The sequence below is a fragment of the Rhinichthys klamathensis genome, unplaced genomic scaffold (assembly GCF_029890125.1).
Source record: "Rhinichthys klamathensis goyatoka isolate OS25496 unplaced genomic scaffold, OSU_Roscu_1.1 h1tg000249l_1, whole genome shotgun sequence".
Classification (NCBI taxonomy): domain Eukaryota; kingdom Metazoa; phylum Chordata; class Actinopteri; order Cypriniformes; family Leuciscidae; genus Rhinichthys; species Rhinichthys klamathensis.
In genome coordinates this window covers 2,562,501-2,578,825 of record NW_026606771.1, presented here as the reverse complement: position 1 = coordinate 2,578,825, position 16,325 = coordinate 2,562,501, and the positions used below count along the sequence as shown (strand labels likewise).

Here is a 16,325-nt window from a genome sequence, read left to right as displayed (position 1 = left end):
AGTTCGTTTTCATAAATATTTTAGGGGTTTAAATATTATTTATTAATATTATGCTTTTCCCAACTACCTGCTCTAATAAAACCTCTTATTAATTAGAGTTTTGCATTTATATATATTAAAAAAAAACCTGACAGCTAGTCGTGTCAATTAGGTCATTTTATTATTTATTGACATGGGAAATTGTAGGAACAATGACAGTGACCTAACAAGTTATTAGCTGAATACATTAATAAATGATAACTGACAGTGAACATGAATAAATACACACATAAAACACAAAATGGAACCAAAAAGTGAAATATCTTCGCAATCCTCTTTGAGGTTGTGTCTCTTTCATGTGCTTCAGTAAAAGCAGTTCAGTGTGTGATGGCCAAACGTGTTGTGAATGGACAGATACTGTATGTGAGCCTTCCCAAAGTTAAAAGGGATCAAAGTCATGGGATGGTTTTAATGTTTTGGGAACTGGGCATGTTTATGCATAAGCCCAAGAAATAACTCAAAACTCTTCATTAATCCAATGACTTGTTTAGTGGAGAAGAAGAGAGAAGAGCTCACGCTTACAAACACTGAAAGAGAAAGAAAACACATGATTGGTGGGAAAAAGTGAGATTTGAAAGTGAAAAATATATATATCAATTTTAAAAGGATATCAGTAGCTGTTGTGAGTGTTGATGCTTGAGCTTCAGTAATGAAGGGCTTTACAACTATTTTGACAGTTACAGATTTAAAAACAGAAGGTGAGAATAAAGAACCCTGAATCGACACATTGTAACGGTTCCTCAGGACAATATGGTTCTAAATAGAACTGTTACTATGTGTAAATAAATGTTCTTAATTGGCTTCTTTAGATTATTAAACTGTTCTTCACACTGAGGTTCTTGTAATGATCGTTGAAAGGTTCTCCGGGGAACTGAAATGGTTCTTCAACGGCATTGCTCTGAAACCCTTTTGAACTTTTATTTTTAAGAGTGATAGCAAAAAGATGCCTTTCTTTATAGTAAACTAAATTTAACATTGACTAACAAAATGTTTTTAGGTTTATCTTAACCCTATAATGCCTGAATTAATACATTTAAAAGCAAATATATAATCATTCCCAGTCCTCTTAACCTGATGTATTTGGACAGATTTACACAACTGTGCTGTAATAAATGAGGACAGATATTCCACAGTTTGGCTACTAGTCTTACTTTTGTCAGACAATTGTGAATTTATGTTATCCTTAAAAAAAAAAAAAAAATACATTGACATATAAAGAGGAAAATCACGTAGAATTATCTACCATGAGTTATTAATTAAGTACGTTAAGTAACATTTTGGCTTATGTCCAAAGAAAATATATTAAGTAAAAAATCTTTTTATTTTCTATAAATGTTTTTGTCTTTGGGAAAATAAATTAATATTTATTCAAAATTGAAGAATCAATTTGAACCAAATTCTGTAAATAATTTGAAAAAACTATTGGAGTATACTTGGTCCAAAGATGATTTATTTCAGTGCAGACTTCTGTTCTTCTGATTATTATATCTATAATCAGGGAGTGTCTCTGTGTGTCTGATAGAGGAAATGTCATGATAATCCATGCGCTGACATCATGCGCTCAAGTTTTATTGCTCTGTATTGAACAGAAATTTAGGTCACACTTTATGACTATAAGTAACTTTGCAACTACAAGTCAAATAGCTATCATTTACATTTACATTTATATTTATCCACTTAGCGTGATTAAAGCGTCATTAAAGTATTAGTAGACTGTTGCTTAATATCTGCTAACTCTTTATTGTGATGCTCCTCAACAGACATTATACTGACTATAAGCAACTTTGCAACTACATGTCAACTTATTCTACTAACCTGAACCCTACCAGTCTACTAATACTCTACTAACCCGAACCCTACCAGTCTACTGATACTCTACTAATACTCTACTAGCCTGAACCCTACCAGTCTACTAATACTCTACTAACCCGAACCCTACCAGTCTACTGATACTCTACTAATACTCTACTAGCCTGAACCCTACCAGTCTACTAATACTCTACTAATACTCTACTAATACTCTACTAATACTCTACTAATACTCTACTAATACTCTACTAGCCCGAACCCTACCAGTCTACTATTACTCTACTAATACTCTACTAGCCTGAACCCTACCAGTCTACTAATACTCTACTAATACTCCACTAATACTCTACTAGCCCGAACCCTACCAGTCTACTAATACTCTGCTAATACTCTACTAACCTGAACCCTACCAGTCTACTAATACTCTACTAGCCCAAACCCTACCAGTCTACTAATACTCTACTAGCCCGAACCCTACCAGTCTACTAATACTCTACTAATACTCTACTAGCCTGAACCCTACCAGTCTACTAATACTCTACTAATACTCTACTAGCCCGAACCCTACCAGTCTACTAATACTCTACTAACCTGAACCCTACCAGTCTACTAATACTCTACTAATACTCTACTAGCCTGAACCCTACCAGTCTACTAATACTCTACTAGCCCGAACCCTACCAGTCTACTAATACTCTACTAATACTCTACTAACCTGAACCCTACCAGTCTACTAATACTCTACTAATACTCTACTAGCCCGAACCCTACCAGTCTACTAATACTCTACTAACCTGAAACCTACCAGTCTACTAATACTCTACTAATACTCTACTAGCCTGAACCCTACCAGTCTACTAATACTCTACTAATACTCTACTAGCCCGAACCCTACCAGTCTACTAATACTCTACTAATACTCTACTAGCCTGAACCCTACCAGTCTACTAATACTCTACTAATACTCTACTAGCCTGAACCCTACCAGTCTACTAATACTCTACTAATACTCTACTAGCCCGAACCCTACCAGTCTACTAATACTCTACTAATACTCTACTAGCCCGAACCCTACCAGTCTACTATTACTCTACTAATACTCTACTAGCCTGAACCCTACCGGTCTACTAATACTCCACTAGCCCGAACCCTACCAGTCTACTAATACTCTGCTAATACTCTACTAACCTGAACCCTACCAGTCTACTAATACTCTACTAGCCCAAACCCTACCAGTCTACTAATACTCTACTAGCCCGAACCCTACCAGTCTACTAATACTCTACTAATACTCTACTAGCCTGAACCCTACCAGTCTACTAATACTCTACTAATACTCTACTAGCCCGAACCCTACCAGTCTACTAATACTCTACTAACCTGAACCCTACCAGTCTACTAATACTCTACTAATACTCTACTAGCCTGAACCCTACCAGTCTACTAATACTCTACTAATACTCTACTAGCCCGAACCCTACCAGTCTACTAATACTCTACTAATACTCTACTAACCTGAACCCTACCAGTCTACTAATACTCTACTAACCTGAACCCTACCAGTCTACTAATACTCTACTGATACTCTACTAACCTGAACCCTACCAGTCTACTAATACTCTACTAATACTCTACTAACCCAAACCCTACCAGTCTACTAATACTCTACTAACCCGAACCCTATCACTCTACTGATACTCTACTAATACTCTACTAATACTCTACTAATACTCCACCAATACTCTACTAATACTCTACCAATACTAATGCTCTACTAATACTCTACTAATACTAATACTCTACTAGTACTAATACTCTACTAATAGTCTACTAATACTAATACTCTACTAATACTCTACCAATACTAATATTCTACTAATACTCTACTAATACTAATACTCTACTAATACTCTACCAATACTAATATTCTACTAATACTTTACTAATACTAATACTCTACTAATACTCTACTAACCCGAACCCTACCAGTCTACTAATACTCTACTAATACTCTACTAACCCGAACCCTATCACTCTACTAATACTCTACTAATACTCTACTAATACTCCACCAATACACTACGAATACTCTACCAATACTAATACTCTACTAATACTAATACTCTACTAGTACTAATACTCTACTAATAGTCTATTAATACTAATACTCTACTAATACTCTACCAATACTAATATTCTACTAATACTCTACTAATACTCTACTAATACTCTACCAATACTAATATTCTACTAATACTTTACTAATACTAATACTCTACTAATACTCCACTAATACTCTACTAACATGAGACTGTAGTTGCAAAGTTACTTACAGTCAACAGAATGTGTTTATCAAAATAAAGTGAAACCAAAATTTAAATATTGTGATTGTCTATAAAGGAGACTGAATCACTCATTAGATAAAACTGTGCTAAATGTCTAAAATTATATTAATACACTGCATATATTTTCACACCATGCTAAATATTGGGTCAATACAAATATTTTTCGTAAAATCTACTTTTTGAAACTATGCTGTAAAAAAGATTACAGGAGAAGATTTGACGTTTTAATTCAATGTTTTACTGTTTTTGTGAGATTTACTAGCAATTTATGAGTAAAAAATGTTTTTAGTATAAACATTTCTATATTAGTGTCAGAAGAAAAGCACTGAAGAATGTTTGAATCGGTCATAATGACCCGCGCTAACATGAAGAAACACTGAAAACACACTCCCACACACACACTCCCCACAGACCGAGACGTTGAGCAAAGACTCCCAGCATGATGGATCTGGGATTTGGGGGTTTTCAACTGTCTGTTTGTTTGCTTTTTTCCCAGCCATTCGTTTCGGCCGAATGCCTCAGGCGGAGAAGGAGAAGCTGCTGGCCGAGTTCTCCAGTGACGTGGACCACATGCACCCGGAGTCTGCGGATCTCAGAGCGCTGGCCAGACTCCTGTACGAGTCCTATCTCAAGTACTTCCCCCTGACCAAAGCCAAGGCCAGAGCCATTCTCTCAGGGAAGACCAGCGACAACGCCGTGAGTCTGGACACTTTAACTACATCAGTTCTGTTGCATCATTTACCGAGGACTGAGTATGCAGAGCCTTGTTGTTTCAGGCTCTACTAGAGCGGGTTTTCCTGCTTGAATGTTGATTATTTTCCTCATATTCTCCATTGTTGCGGCTCCTCTCTTCCCAGTCTGTCAGTAACGCTCTGTTTACTTCCTGTCTCTATGAAGCCCCTCCTCCTGAAAAGCACACTGTGCTCTGATTGGTCGGCTGGAGCAGTGTGTTGTGATTAGTCGAGCGCTTCGAGTGTGTTTGGGAAAGTCCCGCCCCTTTCCATAACCGCCAGTTTAACACACTACTAACTAACTCAACCAGGCCCCGCCCCTTTAATCTGCTTATGAATTATTATAATGAGGAATATTGTGGCGTGTTCGTTCCCGGAAGAAACTCAAGACTACAATGGAGGCGTTTCAGGCGTTCAGAAACACTGACACTGATATAGAGAAGAACTGGAGCTTGTTCATGATCAAACAGCAACGTTACACACTAAACACAGATGAAGAAAAGCAGAATTTGTGCTCTTTAAATGTTCAGCTCTTGACCTTTCACAGATTTTCAAAACCATGATCGTCGCTCCGCCGCTGTCTAGACGCTGCATGAAGTGCACTTGAAGCGACGCCGAGGCAGAAATTCAGATTTCCGTCGGTTAAAACACAGATAATCTCATTCTCACGCAATACTTTCATCATAAACATAAATATTGATGTGCATGACCAATCATAACAGACATTCACTCTTAGATTATTTCAAGAACATTCCTAAAATGAAAGACTTATTTACTGGTTAATATTAAAATGTTGAGGTTAAAGCAAACATCTAAATTATTTATTATTAAATTATATGCATTGGCCCCGAAACGTATTTGGACACTTAAAAATATATCAATAACACTTGCATTAAATAATAATAATGGAATTATTTTAAAGAATACGTTTTATATTTATTTTATTGGTAACTAACATGAAGTTGACATTAGTATTAACTAACATGAACTAACCATGAGCAGTACATTTGTTACAGTATTAGTTCATCTTTGTCAATGTTAGTTAATAAAAATACAGCCGTTCATTGTTTGATCATATTAGTTCACAGTGCATTAAATAATATTAAAAAGATATTAATAAAGTATTAGTAAATGTTGAGATTAACATTAACAAAGATTAATAAATGCTGTATAAGTGCAGTTCATTATTAGTTAATGCTAACTAATGTAGTTAACTAATGTTAACTAATGAACCTTATTGTAAAGTGTTGCCATTTTATTCATATAAACAGCAATTATGATTATAGCCTCTCCACTGAACATTTCTACTGTGTTGACAGAAATAAGTTGAGTTCCAGCGTACCCGTAAGTCTTCAGCTCGAGATATGAGCAAGGCTGTTAGATGTGTGTTTTGTCTAACGCTGTGAACGATACGACCATCTGCTCTGCGGAGACATTATACACATCTCTAAAGGCAACGACTGCAGGGAGGAAATATCAAAGTATTGATACACACCGCCGCTCTAAAGTTAAAGTAGTCTCTTCTGCTCACCAAGGCTATATTTATTTCATTAAAAATACAACAACAACAAAAACGGTAATATTGTTAAATATTATGACAACTTAAAATAACTATTTTCTATTTTAATATATTTAAAAATGTAATTTATTCATGTGATCAAAGCTGAATTTCCAGCATCATTACTCCAGTCTTCAGTGTCACATGATCCTTCAGAAATCACTCTAATATGATGATCTGATGATCAAGAAACATTTATGATTAATATCAATGTTCAAAACAGTTATTTACATTTTTATTTCAGGATACTTTGATGAATATAAAGTTCAAAAGAACAGCATTTATCTGAAACAGAATCTTTTGTAAGGTTATAAATGTATTTACTGTCACTTTTGATCAATTTAATTCATCCTTGATGAATAAAAGTATTGATTTATTTTATTTCTTTCCCCCCAAAAAATAAAATAAAAATGTTCACTTGACCCCAAACTTTTTAATGTTACAAAAGCTTTCTATTTCAGATAAATTCTTTCTATTCATCAAATAATCCTGAAAAAAAAAATGTAAATAACTGTTTTCAACACTGATAATAATCATAAATGTTTCTTGATCATCAGATCATCATATTAGAGTGATTTCTGAAGGATCATGTGACACTGAAGACTGGAGTAATGATGCTGGAAATTCAGCTTTGATCACAGGAATAAATTACACTTTACTATATATTCACATAGAAAACAGCTAATTTACACTGGAATAATATTTCACTGTTTTACTGGGTTTTATGTTACATGTTCTAATACGAGAGTAAACACTGAGAGCTCACAGTCCTGTTGTAATACCTCCTGTCCTCAAGGGGGCGCTAGAGGCTCCTTCATGGCTGCGTCCCAAATATCATAATCTCTTGAGAAGGTATTACTTTGAATGCTTACTTTGCAAGCTCTAACAAGAAAGTTCTATATAATAGTACAGTAAATTCACACATACTTCTTAAGTCACCTACTGTTTTTCACCTATAGGGAAGTATGCGATTTCAGACGCAGCCGATGTTCGTTTCATTACACTGGATGTTTTATGCATCAGCTGCACTGTAAAAAAAAAAAAAAAAATTTAGTGAAAATTGTTTCAAAGGAAATCCTACACCAGGTTTTTGTTCAGTGCACTACAGTAGATAAAAAAAACTTGTTCAACAAGATATTTGTGACCTTGAGCTGAAAGAGAAAGCCTTTAGTTTAGACAGTTTCTCCCGGTTGCGTTATAGCGCCCCTTGTGTTATGGATTGGAGTCTGACATTTTTGATACACAATTACTCAAGATTACTTGCATGTTTTGAGCCTAAAAAGCACTTGAGAGAAACATTGAGAAGTTCATATTCAACTAATGACAAGACATGCATTGGTATATTTTAAAGAGGAGCTGTGCTTTTCTTCATCTGTATTTAGTGTGTAATGTTGCTGTTTGATCATGAACAAGCTCCAGTTCTTCTCTCTATCAGTGTCAGTGTTTCTGAACGCCTGAAACGCCTCCATTGTAGTCTTGAGTTTCTTCCGGGAACGAACACGTCACAATATTCCTCATTATAATAATTAATATGCAGAATAAAGGGGCGGGGCCTGGTTGAGTTAGTTAGTAGTGTGTTAAACTGGCAGTTATGGAAAGGGGCGGGACATTTCCCAAACACACTCGACCAATCACGACACACTGCTCCAGCCGACCAATCAGAGCACAGTGTGCTTTTCAGAAGGAGGGGCTTCACAGAGACAGGAAGTAAACAGAGTGTTACTGACAGACTGGGAAGAGAGGAGCCGCAACAATGGAGAATATAGGGAAATAATCAACATTCAAGCAGGAAAACCTGTTCTAGTAGAGCCTGAAACAACATCAAGACTTTGAGGAAAGGCGTAATGTAGAGCCTTTCTTAAAGAGGCCATATTGTAATAATGTTTCAGCCCGTGTGGTCGTACTCGAGTCCCAGTGCAACAACATATTGAAGCATTTGAACTCGTTCATAGAAAATAAGTTCTTTGACTGCACTGTTTACACACAGTAAACAACGTTGGGTTACAAATATTGGGTCTCTAAGTTGGGTCATTTTTTAAATCGTAGGGTAATTTCTAGTTATAACCTAATACATTGGGTTAAAATAACCCACAGTTGGGAAGGTGCCCATAGTTGGGTTACTCTATGGGTTTTTTAACCCAAAATTATTAAGTGACCAGCTGCATCTTTCTAAGTGGAAGCAGACTCAATCAATCAATCAATCAACACAAAATCAATCAAAAACAACACAAGTTGGCCAAAGTGCTTTACAGACCCAACCTTACAAAACATATAGACAAACACACTATACAAATAAACAAAACACTAAATAAACCACATGTAGCTAAGAAGAGTTGGGTCTTAGCTCAAACTGATGATGGACGTTCTCCTCGTTCACAGCCTTTCGTGATCCACGACATGAAGTCCCTGATGGAAGGCGAGCACATGATCAACTCCCGGCAGATGCCGATGCAGGAGCACCGGAGATCCGACATGGGAGTCATTCACGAAGTGGAGCTGCGTTTCTTCCACAGCTGCCAGTCGAGATCGGCCGAAGCCGTCAGCGAAGTCACCGAGTTCGCCAAGAGCATCCCGGGCTTCGTGAACCTGGACCTGAACGACCAGGTGACGCTCCTGAAGTACGGCGTGATCGAGGTGCTCATCATCATGATGGCGCCGCTCATGAACAAGGACGGCACGCTCATCTCCTACGGCCAGATCTTCATGACCCGCGAGTTCGTCAAGAGCTTGCGCAAACCCTTCTGCGAGATGATGGAGCCCAAGTTCGAGTTCTCCGTCAAGTTCAACATGCTGGAGTTGGACGACAGCGACATGGCGCTGTTCCTCGCCGTCATCATCCTGAGCGGAGGTGACACGAACAGATCTTTACAGTTTAACCATCTCACCAAAAACACCATTCAAAGATACCCTTAAAGGGATAGTTCACTTTGAAATAAATTTTTGATATGTTTTAGCTTACCTCAAGGGCTTCCAAGATGTAGGTGTCTGTTTCTGCAGTAGTTTCAATTTTGGTATTTTTAGGTCAAACCGTTCTTGTCTGTCAGTCATATAATGCAGGTCTATGGTCACCACCTCAAAGAGCATGCACAGAGAAGTCCAAATTATACATGATGTAATGACTCGTAAATGTAAGTACACATTGATGGCCTAAGACACGAAACGAGCGGTTTGTGTGAGAAAACGAACAGTATTAATATCGTTTTTACCTCTTGTAACGCACAGACCGAAGCGCCCGCGCCTCAGATCACTTGGATGTGGCTGTGGTTACAAGAGGCAAAAACGATATAAATACTGTTCGTTTTCTCACACAAACCGCTCGTTTCGTGTCTTAGGCCATCAATGTGTACTTACATTTACGAGTCATTACATCATGTTGAATTTGGACTTCTCTGTGCATGCTCTTTGAGGTGGTGACCATAGACCTGCATTATATGACTGACAGACAAGAACGGTTTGACCTAAAAATATCAAAATTGAAACTTCCGCGGAAACAAAGACACCTACATCTTGGATCCCCTTGAGGTAAGCTAAAACATATCAAAAATTAATTTCAATGTGAACTATCCCTTTAAATCCCTTGAAAGACGAAAGACGATTCAAAGATACACTGGGATACAAAATGCTGGGTTGTTTTAACTCAATTTCTGGTCAAATATGGACAAACCCAAATGTTGGATTAAAAATGCAATTTAAAAAATGTAACCCAACAGCTGGGTTTGTCCATATTTGACCCAAAGTTGGGTTGAAACAACCCAGCGGTTTTTAGAGTGTATGATCAATAAGTTATAACAAATATGTGTTTTTACATTGCTTTAACTCTTTAAAATAAGTAGTGTTCAACCTTTTTTAAGTTATGCAAGATTCAACTCATTTTTTAAGTCAGTTTAATGAAATTTATTTAAAACTGAAATAAAAATGTAGAAAAACTATACACATGGGATTTTTTTTTGGGGGGGGGGGGGGGGGGGGGTATATAAAAGTTACACAATTACTAACTGAAATTAAAATAAAAACAGAAATTATAACATGAAATCTAATTCAAAACATGAATGTAAACTATTATGATAAAAAAATATAATATTAATATATAATAATAAAAATTATATTAAATATTATTAATCAAAACTATCTCAGTGACTAAATTACAATGGGTCATGAAGAGAATTAATTTTTAATTTTCATATAAATTAAATTTTTTAAAAGAACATTTGTAGTTTTTGGATTACTAAAAATGAAATCAATGTGAATTCATATTTTCATTAAAATGATCAATTTATTGTGAAAATATTTTAAACTATAGAGAACGTTTGTAAATTTATATTTTAATCGTGGTAGTTTATTAAAAATGAAATCATTGTGGATTATTTTTATGATTTACTGTATATAAAGAATGATAATGACATTTTTTACTGCTTAATGTGATGCTTTTATCACAATAATGAGAATTTGTGAGGAGGATGTGGGTGATTATCCTATTTTTTTCATATGTTTTATTCCGTGTTGAAATATGATGGACTGTAAACCCTGAAGCGAATCTTTTCCTGAGATTCCCAGTTTCAGTGGTTCTGTTTAACGAAGCGCTGTTTCCCTCCGCCAGACCGACCCGGCCTGCTGAACGTCAAGCCCATCGAGGACCTTCAGGAGACGGTCCTGCACTCTCTGGAGCTGCAGCTGAAGACCAACCATCCCGACTCCCTGCAGCTGTTCGCCAAAGTCCTGCAGAAGATGACGGACCTGCGCCAGCTGGTGACGGACCACGTGCAGCTCATCACACTCATGAAGGAGACCGAGGTGGACTGGTGCCTTCACCCGCTCCTGCAGGAGATCATCAGGGACCTGTACTAGCCATCTGGAGCCTGATCCTGATCCGGAGCCAGAGTCTGATCCTGATCCTGATCCTGAACTCCTGATCCTGATCCGGAGCCTGAGTCTGAACTTGATCCTGATCCTGATCCTGATTCTGATCCTGAACTTGATCTTGATCTTGATCTTGATCTTGATCCTGATCCTGATCCTGATCCTGAACTTGATCTTGATCTTGATCTTGATCTTGATCTTGATCCTGATCCTGGTCCTGGTCCTGAACTTGATCTTGATCTTGATCCTGGTCCTGGTCCTGGTCCTGGTCCTGGTCCTGATCCTGATCCTGAACTCATTCCACAGACATTCGTTTCTGGCTTTCAAGACCAGCACAACAGGGCAGTTCCACTGTGAAGATCTGTGTCAGCAAAGCCAAGGACATAAAAGTGACACTCCATATTTCATTTTTTTTACTGAATACAGTGATGTTCAAAAGTCTGAGATCATTCCAATTCAGGGATTTATTCTCATTTAAACCTGTAAGATTCAAATAAAGCTAAATAAATAAACTAGGGAAATCCTTCCCTCGACCCGAAGACCTACAATTATACTTATTTTTCTTTCTTTTTTTTGTCCAGAAAGCTTATTTTATTTCATTTTGATAATATTTTTTTATTATTATTTTGTGTACCTTTAAATGACTAGATTTGATCAATAAATAATAATAAAAAATAGTAATTTAAGCACATTCCTCACATTCTTTTAACTTATATTTAAAATAACTATTTCATGCATAACCCTTTTAATTCAGCTCAAAATATCTTACATTGGGAGTCTTTGCCGACCTCTTGTGGAAAATATTAATATAACATGATATTTCATGACTCTAGATGGGTTTATAGCTCTATATGGAGCAGAGGAGCTGTTCCGCTGGGTCCTAAAGCCAGTTTTTCTTTAGTGTGCGTTCACATACACATGTAGACATTATACAATAATGTTTTGGTAAAATTTGAGCATTTTCCCGAGAGGGAAGGATTTGTTACTTTTTAAAATTACAACCACAAAACTCCTCGAATCCATTTTTTTAAAAAAGTCATAGGGTCTTGGACCCCTCCGATGAACACTCGATTTAAAAAAAAAAAAAAATCAAAAACATATTTCCGGGTCAGAATGACCCGAGGGAAGGATGAGGTTAAAGAGGCTTTTTTTGCTTGTATTGAAGTTGAAACTGCTCAGGAGAATCATCAGTTCTGTCATCCCAACAAGAGCCACAGTTTCTGCTGGTTCTGCAGTGAAAGAGCATCAGGATCTAGTGGTCTCAGACTTTTGGACCCTATTCATTTTTGCCCATTATCAAAAACTTTACAATAGCAATAAGAAAGTTGACATGTACCAAATCCCCTGGAGTGCCGCGCATGTGTTTGTGTAGGACTGCACTGAAACTGACAGCTGAAAACACACTTTCTCATGATGTACCAGAGACTGACCAGATCAATCTGAACATGTACAGTTTCACTTTAACAGTGACCGCTTCTTCTTCATCCAGCAAATAAAACACTTTCTTAGATTGTTTTCCAAAGATCTGCTCTATTTTTGCCTCAGATTCAGATCTTAACTAAAAGTTGCCTTTTACATTTATGAACAATTTGTTTAAACTGCGAGGGACTTTTTATGCTTTATTGTTCTCAGTCAAGTGTGTAACATTTAACAATAAGGTTCATTAGTTAACATAAGTTAACTACCTTGGTTAACATGAATTAAGAATAAACAGCATTTCAGCATTTATTAATCTTAGTTAATAATATTTCAACATTTACCAATAGGTTGTTAAAATCAAAGGTTGTATTAGTTAACATTAGTTAATGCACTGTGAACTAACATGAACAAACAATGAACAGCTGTATTTTTATTAACTAACATTAACAAAGATTAATAAACACTGTAACTATTGCTAGTTCATGGTTAATACATTAACTAATGAACCCTATTGTAAAGTGTTTTACTTTTTTGTGTTTATAAATCATTCTAAAGCCTTAATTTTTTTTTACTTTGATTCACAAAATGTGTGTACATATGAAACAAAGATTTTAAAAGGGAGCGTCTTTCATACAGTTTAAATGACATGTTAAACCGTTAAATGTCAATTGTATTTCAACATGTAAATAAATATTTTCAAACTATGTCGTTTTTACTCTTGCATAGTTACCTTTGATTGACATGCGATCAGGTCGTCGCACGCACAGCACTCTCAGTCATGACATCATCGTGTATTGCGTGTGTTTCTGAACACACACACACACACACACCCTGTAGTGATTGCAACATGTGAACTTCTCTGAACCTCGCTGCATAGATGCATATCTCCTTTGACAAAATATGATTTCCAGCTGGACAGGAATATACTTCTTCCGTCTGATATAAGAAGGTTGAGTCGAGCGAGTGGAACATGAAGAGTTGAAGAATAAAGATGATATGGCGCTTTCCAGAGGGAAGGATGTGATCCGTCATTAGTTTCCACTGCTCTGATGTCTTTCACAATCTTCAGAACATTTCCAGAACAAAATCAGCGAGTTAAATATGACTGGTGAAAAATGTAAAGGTTAAATCTATAAATTAAAGTGAAACCGGAACGTTAATAGAACAGAGTTCCTTTCGCGTTCTCACAACACGAGCACAAACACCAGCATCATCATCATCAGAGTGTTTTATTTCTCAGAAATGTTGTAGTTGGACATTGTTTAAATAGGCCTAAATGTTTCAGAGAACATTTAATAAAAGTAACGTTCCCATTATTGTTTGCACAATGGAATATTTCCTTAATGTTTGCATAACCAAAAAAAAAAAAAAAACATTTTAAAAACTGGATGTTCAGGAAATAACGTTTGAAAAAAACGTTATTTATTTTACAGTGCCCTTAATTGTTACATCTTTTACATGTAGGGCCTACTTACTCCGGTAATAATTATGTGAAAATCCAGCTTTTAATGTTATTTATGTGTCTATGTGGTGTTTTTAATACGCTTTAAGACAAACCATGTGTAAGTTCATAATTCGACAGCATTGCTGAGTATTTTCTCCTTAAAACTGCAGTTTTAAGGAGCAAAGCAAAGCAAAGACAGTCTCAAAAACACGGTTTGAAATCGCTGGTGTTTCTGACGTCACAAACGACCTTGTAACCAATCAGATCAATGTGTGATCGTCAACCAGTGGATCTCTGAGCTGAGTGAGTGAGTGGAGGCGGGGTCATTTGCATATTCATGGAACGCATACTAAATGAGGCAAGGGTGTTGAGTTACAGCGTTCATGATGAAGAAGCTGACGAGATCGCTTGCTTCATAGATCGCCTAGATCGCTTTGGTTGGCCCCGTGGATGGGAAATTTTGTTATAAAAAACGAACGGATGGAAGCGTCGTTAAGAGCATGGTTGTGTGCAAGTTATGCAACAAGGAATTCGCTATTGCTACACTTAATGGCAAAAATTGCACTGGTCTGCTAGACTTGGTTGAACAAAAATAAACAATATGTTGTTGATTAAGCTTATGTATTGTCATTATTCAATGGTACTAAAAATCCATGTGAAAAAATTACTTCTCACTGTTCTCAGGTCAAATATTTATGCAATTAAAATGCAATTAATTTCGATTAATTAATTACAAAGCCTCTAATTAATTAGGTTAATTTTTTTTAATCGAGTCCCGGCCCTAGTTTAAATATGTAATTTTTGTGATCAAAGATGAGTTTTAAGGGATGAAATGATTGACAGGGGGACTTTAACCCTAGCCCTAATTATAGTAAGCACATGTTTTTAATTAATATTACTTAGTAATAAACTGTATTATTTCCAGTGTTGTGTGTAACGCGTTACAAAGTAACGCGTTACAGTAACGTAACTACTTTTTCGGGTAAAAAGTAGTGTAACGCGCTACTACTGAAAATTTGGTAACGAAACGTAGTTCCTTTTTCAATTCGGCGCAACGTTACTTTCCCCAGGGACAGATTATCTGTCCCTGGGATTTAACAGCGATCTCCGTCATTTCATAGATTTGACCGCAATCGCCATCTCCGTAGTGAACGCCCCAGAGAGAAATGCACATAATGGATTTCATAATCAGAGAGTAGGCTAGCCTATTTCTTTTCGTTTTGAATTGTTTCGTTTAAAGACATTTCAAGCTTAAATTCAGTTTCGGTTGCGGTTAATTTATGATGAGATGCTCCAGTTCACGTGCAATGCAAGTGACCCCGCCAGCGCTTCCATGATTATATTGTCCCTTTATTTGCTTATTAAATCCAGGCATTTGGTTGATAAAAAATTGATTAAAATTAAGATACAATTTATACAAAATGAAATTCACTTTAAAGAAAGGCTTTCTTCAAAACAAAACTTAATGAAGTGGTCAAAATCATGTCTGATTGACTCAATGTCTCCCGATATATTGCGCATCCATCTTACTCGTGCTGTTCACTTTTCATAATCAGCATAGATGGAAAAAAAATAACATTATAATATTTTAACAAATATGAAACTAAATGCGCTTATTTAATGGCTACAACACGTAGGCTATTGTAGGCCTACAGACTCTCTATTTGTATATTGCTGCACAAGCACATTCATTTAATTCTGAATTTTGCACACATAAATTGAAAGGCATTTGTTTACGTGTATAGTAAAACATATCTGCAACATTTATCAAGTTCATGGATAATTGTGCGTGCATTTATTAATCATTATGATACTAAAATCATAATAAAGTAGGCTATACTATGTACAAAAAATCAGATGAGCCCAGAATATGAACGCAACGTGTTTAATTACACGTTAAGCATTTTCCTCCCAGAAAACCATTATAAGAACGCTTAATTTGGCTTAATGCAGATTAGATTAGAATGTCCCCTCATTATTTCTAAATAACAAGATAAATGTTCTTTTTTTTCTTCTTCACCATGCGGTTCAGGACTTCCATAGAATACAGCCTGAATATAATTACTTCCAGAAATGATTTTTGGGGGTGCTAACGGGGTGCTTTGGTCTTTCTTGGGGGCTTT

General features: G+C 36.3%; 1 protein-coding gene across 2 annotated transcripts in view; it reads left to right on the top strand.

The window, feature by feature from the left end:
• Nucleotides 1–11,376, top strand: part of pparg (peroxisome proliferator-activated receptor gamma) — a 42,419-nt gene extending 31,043 nt beyond the window's left edge. Inside the window, exons 5-7 of one of the 2 annotated variants that reach the window (XM_056266557.1) lie at nt 4,690–4,889; nt 8,862–9,330; nt 11,080–11,376. In XM_056266557.1, the coding sequence (XP_056122532.1) occupies nt 4,690–4,889; nt 8,862–9,330; nt 11,080–11,327 (917 nt within the window). In that variant the 3' untranslated portion in view covers nt 11,328–11,376. The remainder of the gene's footprint in view (nt 1–4,689; nt 4,890–8,861; nt 9,331–11,079) is intronic. The other variant, XM_056266556.1, reaches the window with a different exon arrangement.
• The last annotated feature ends 4,949 nt before the right edge of the window (nt 11,377–16,325 follow it).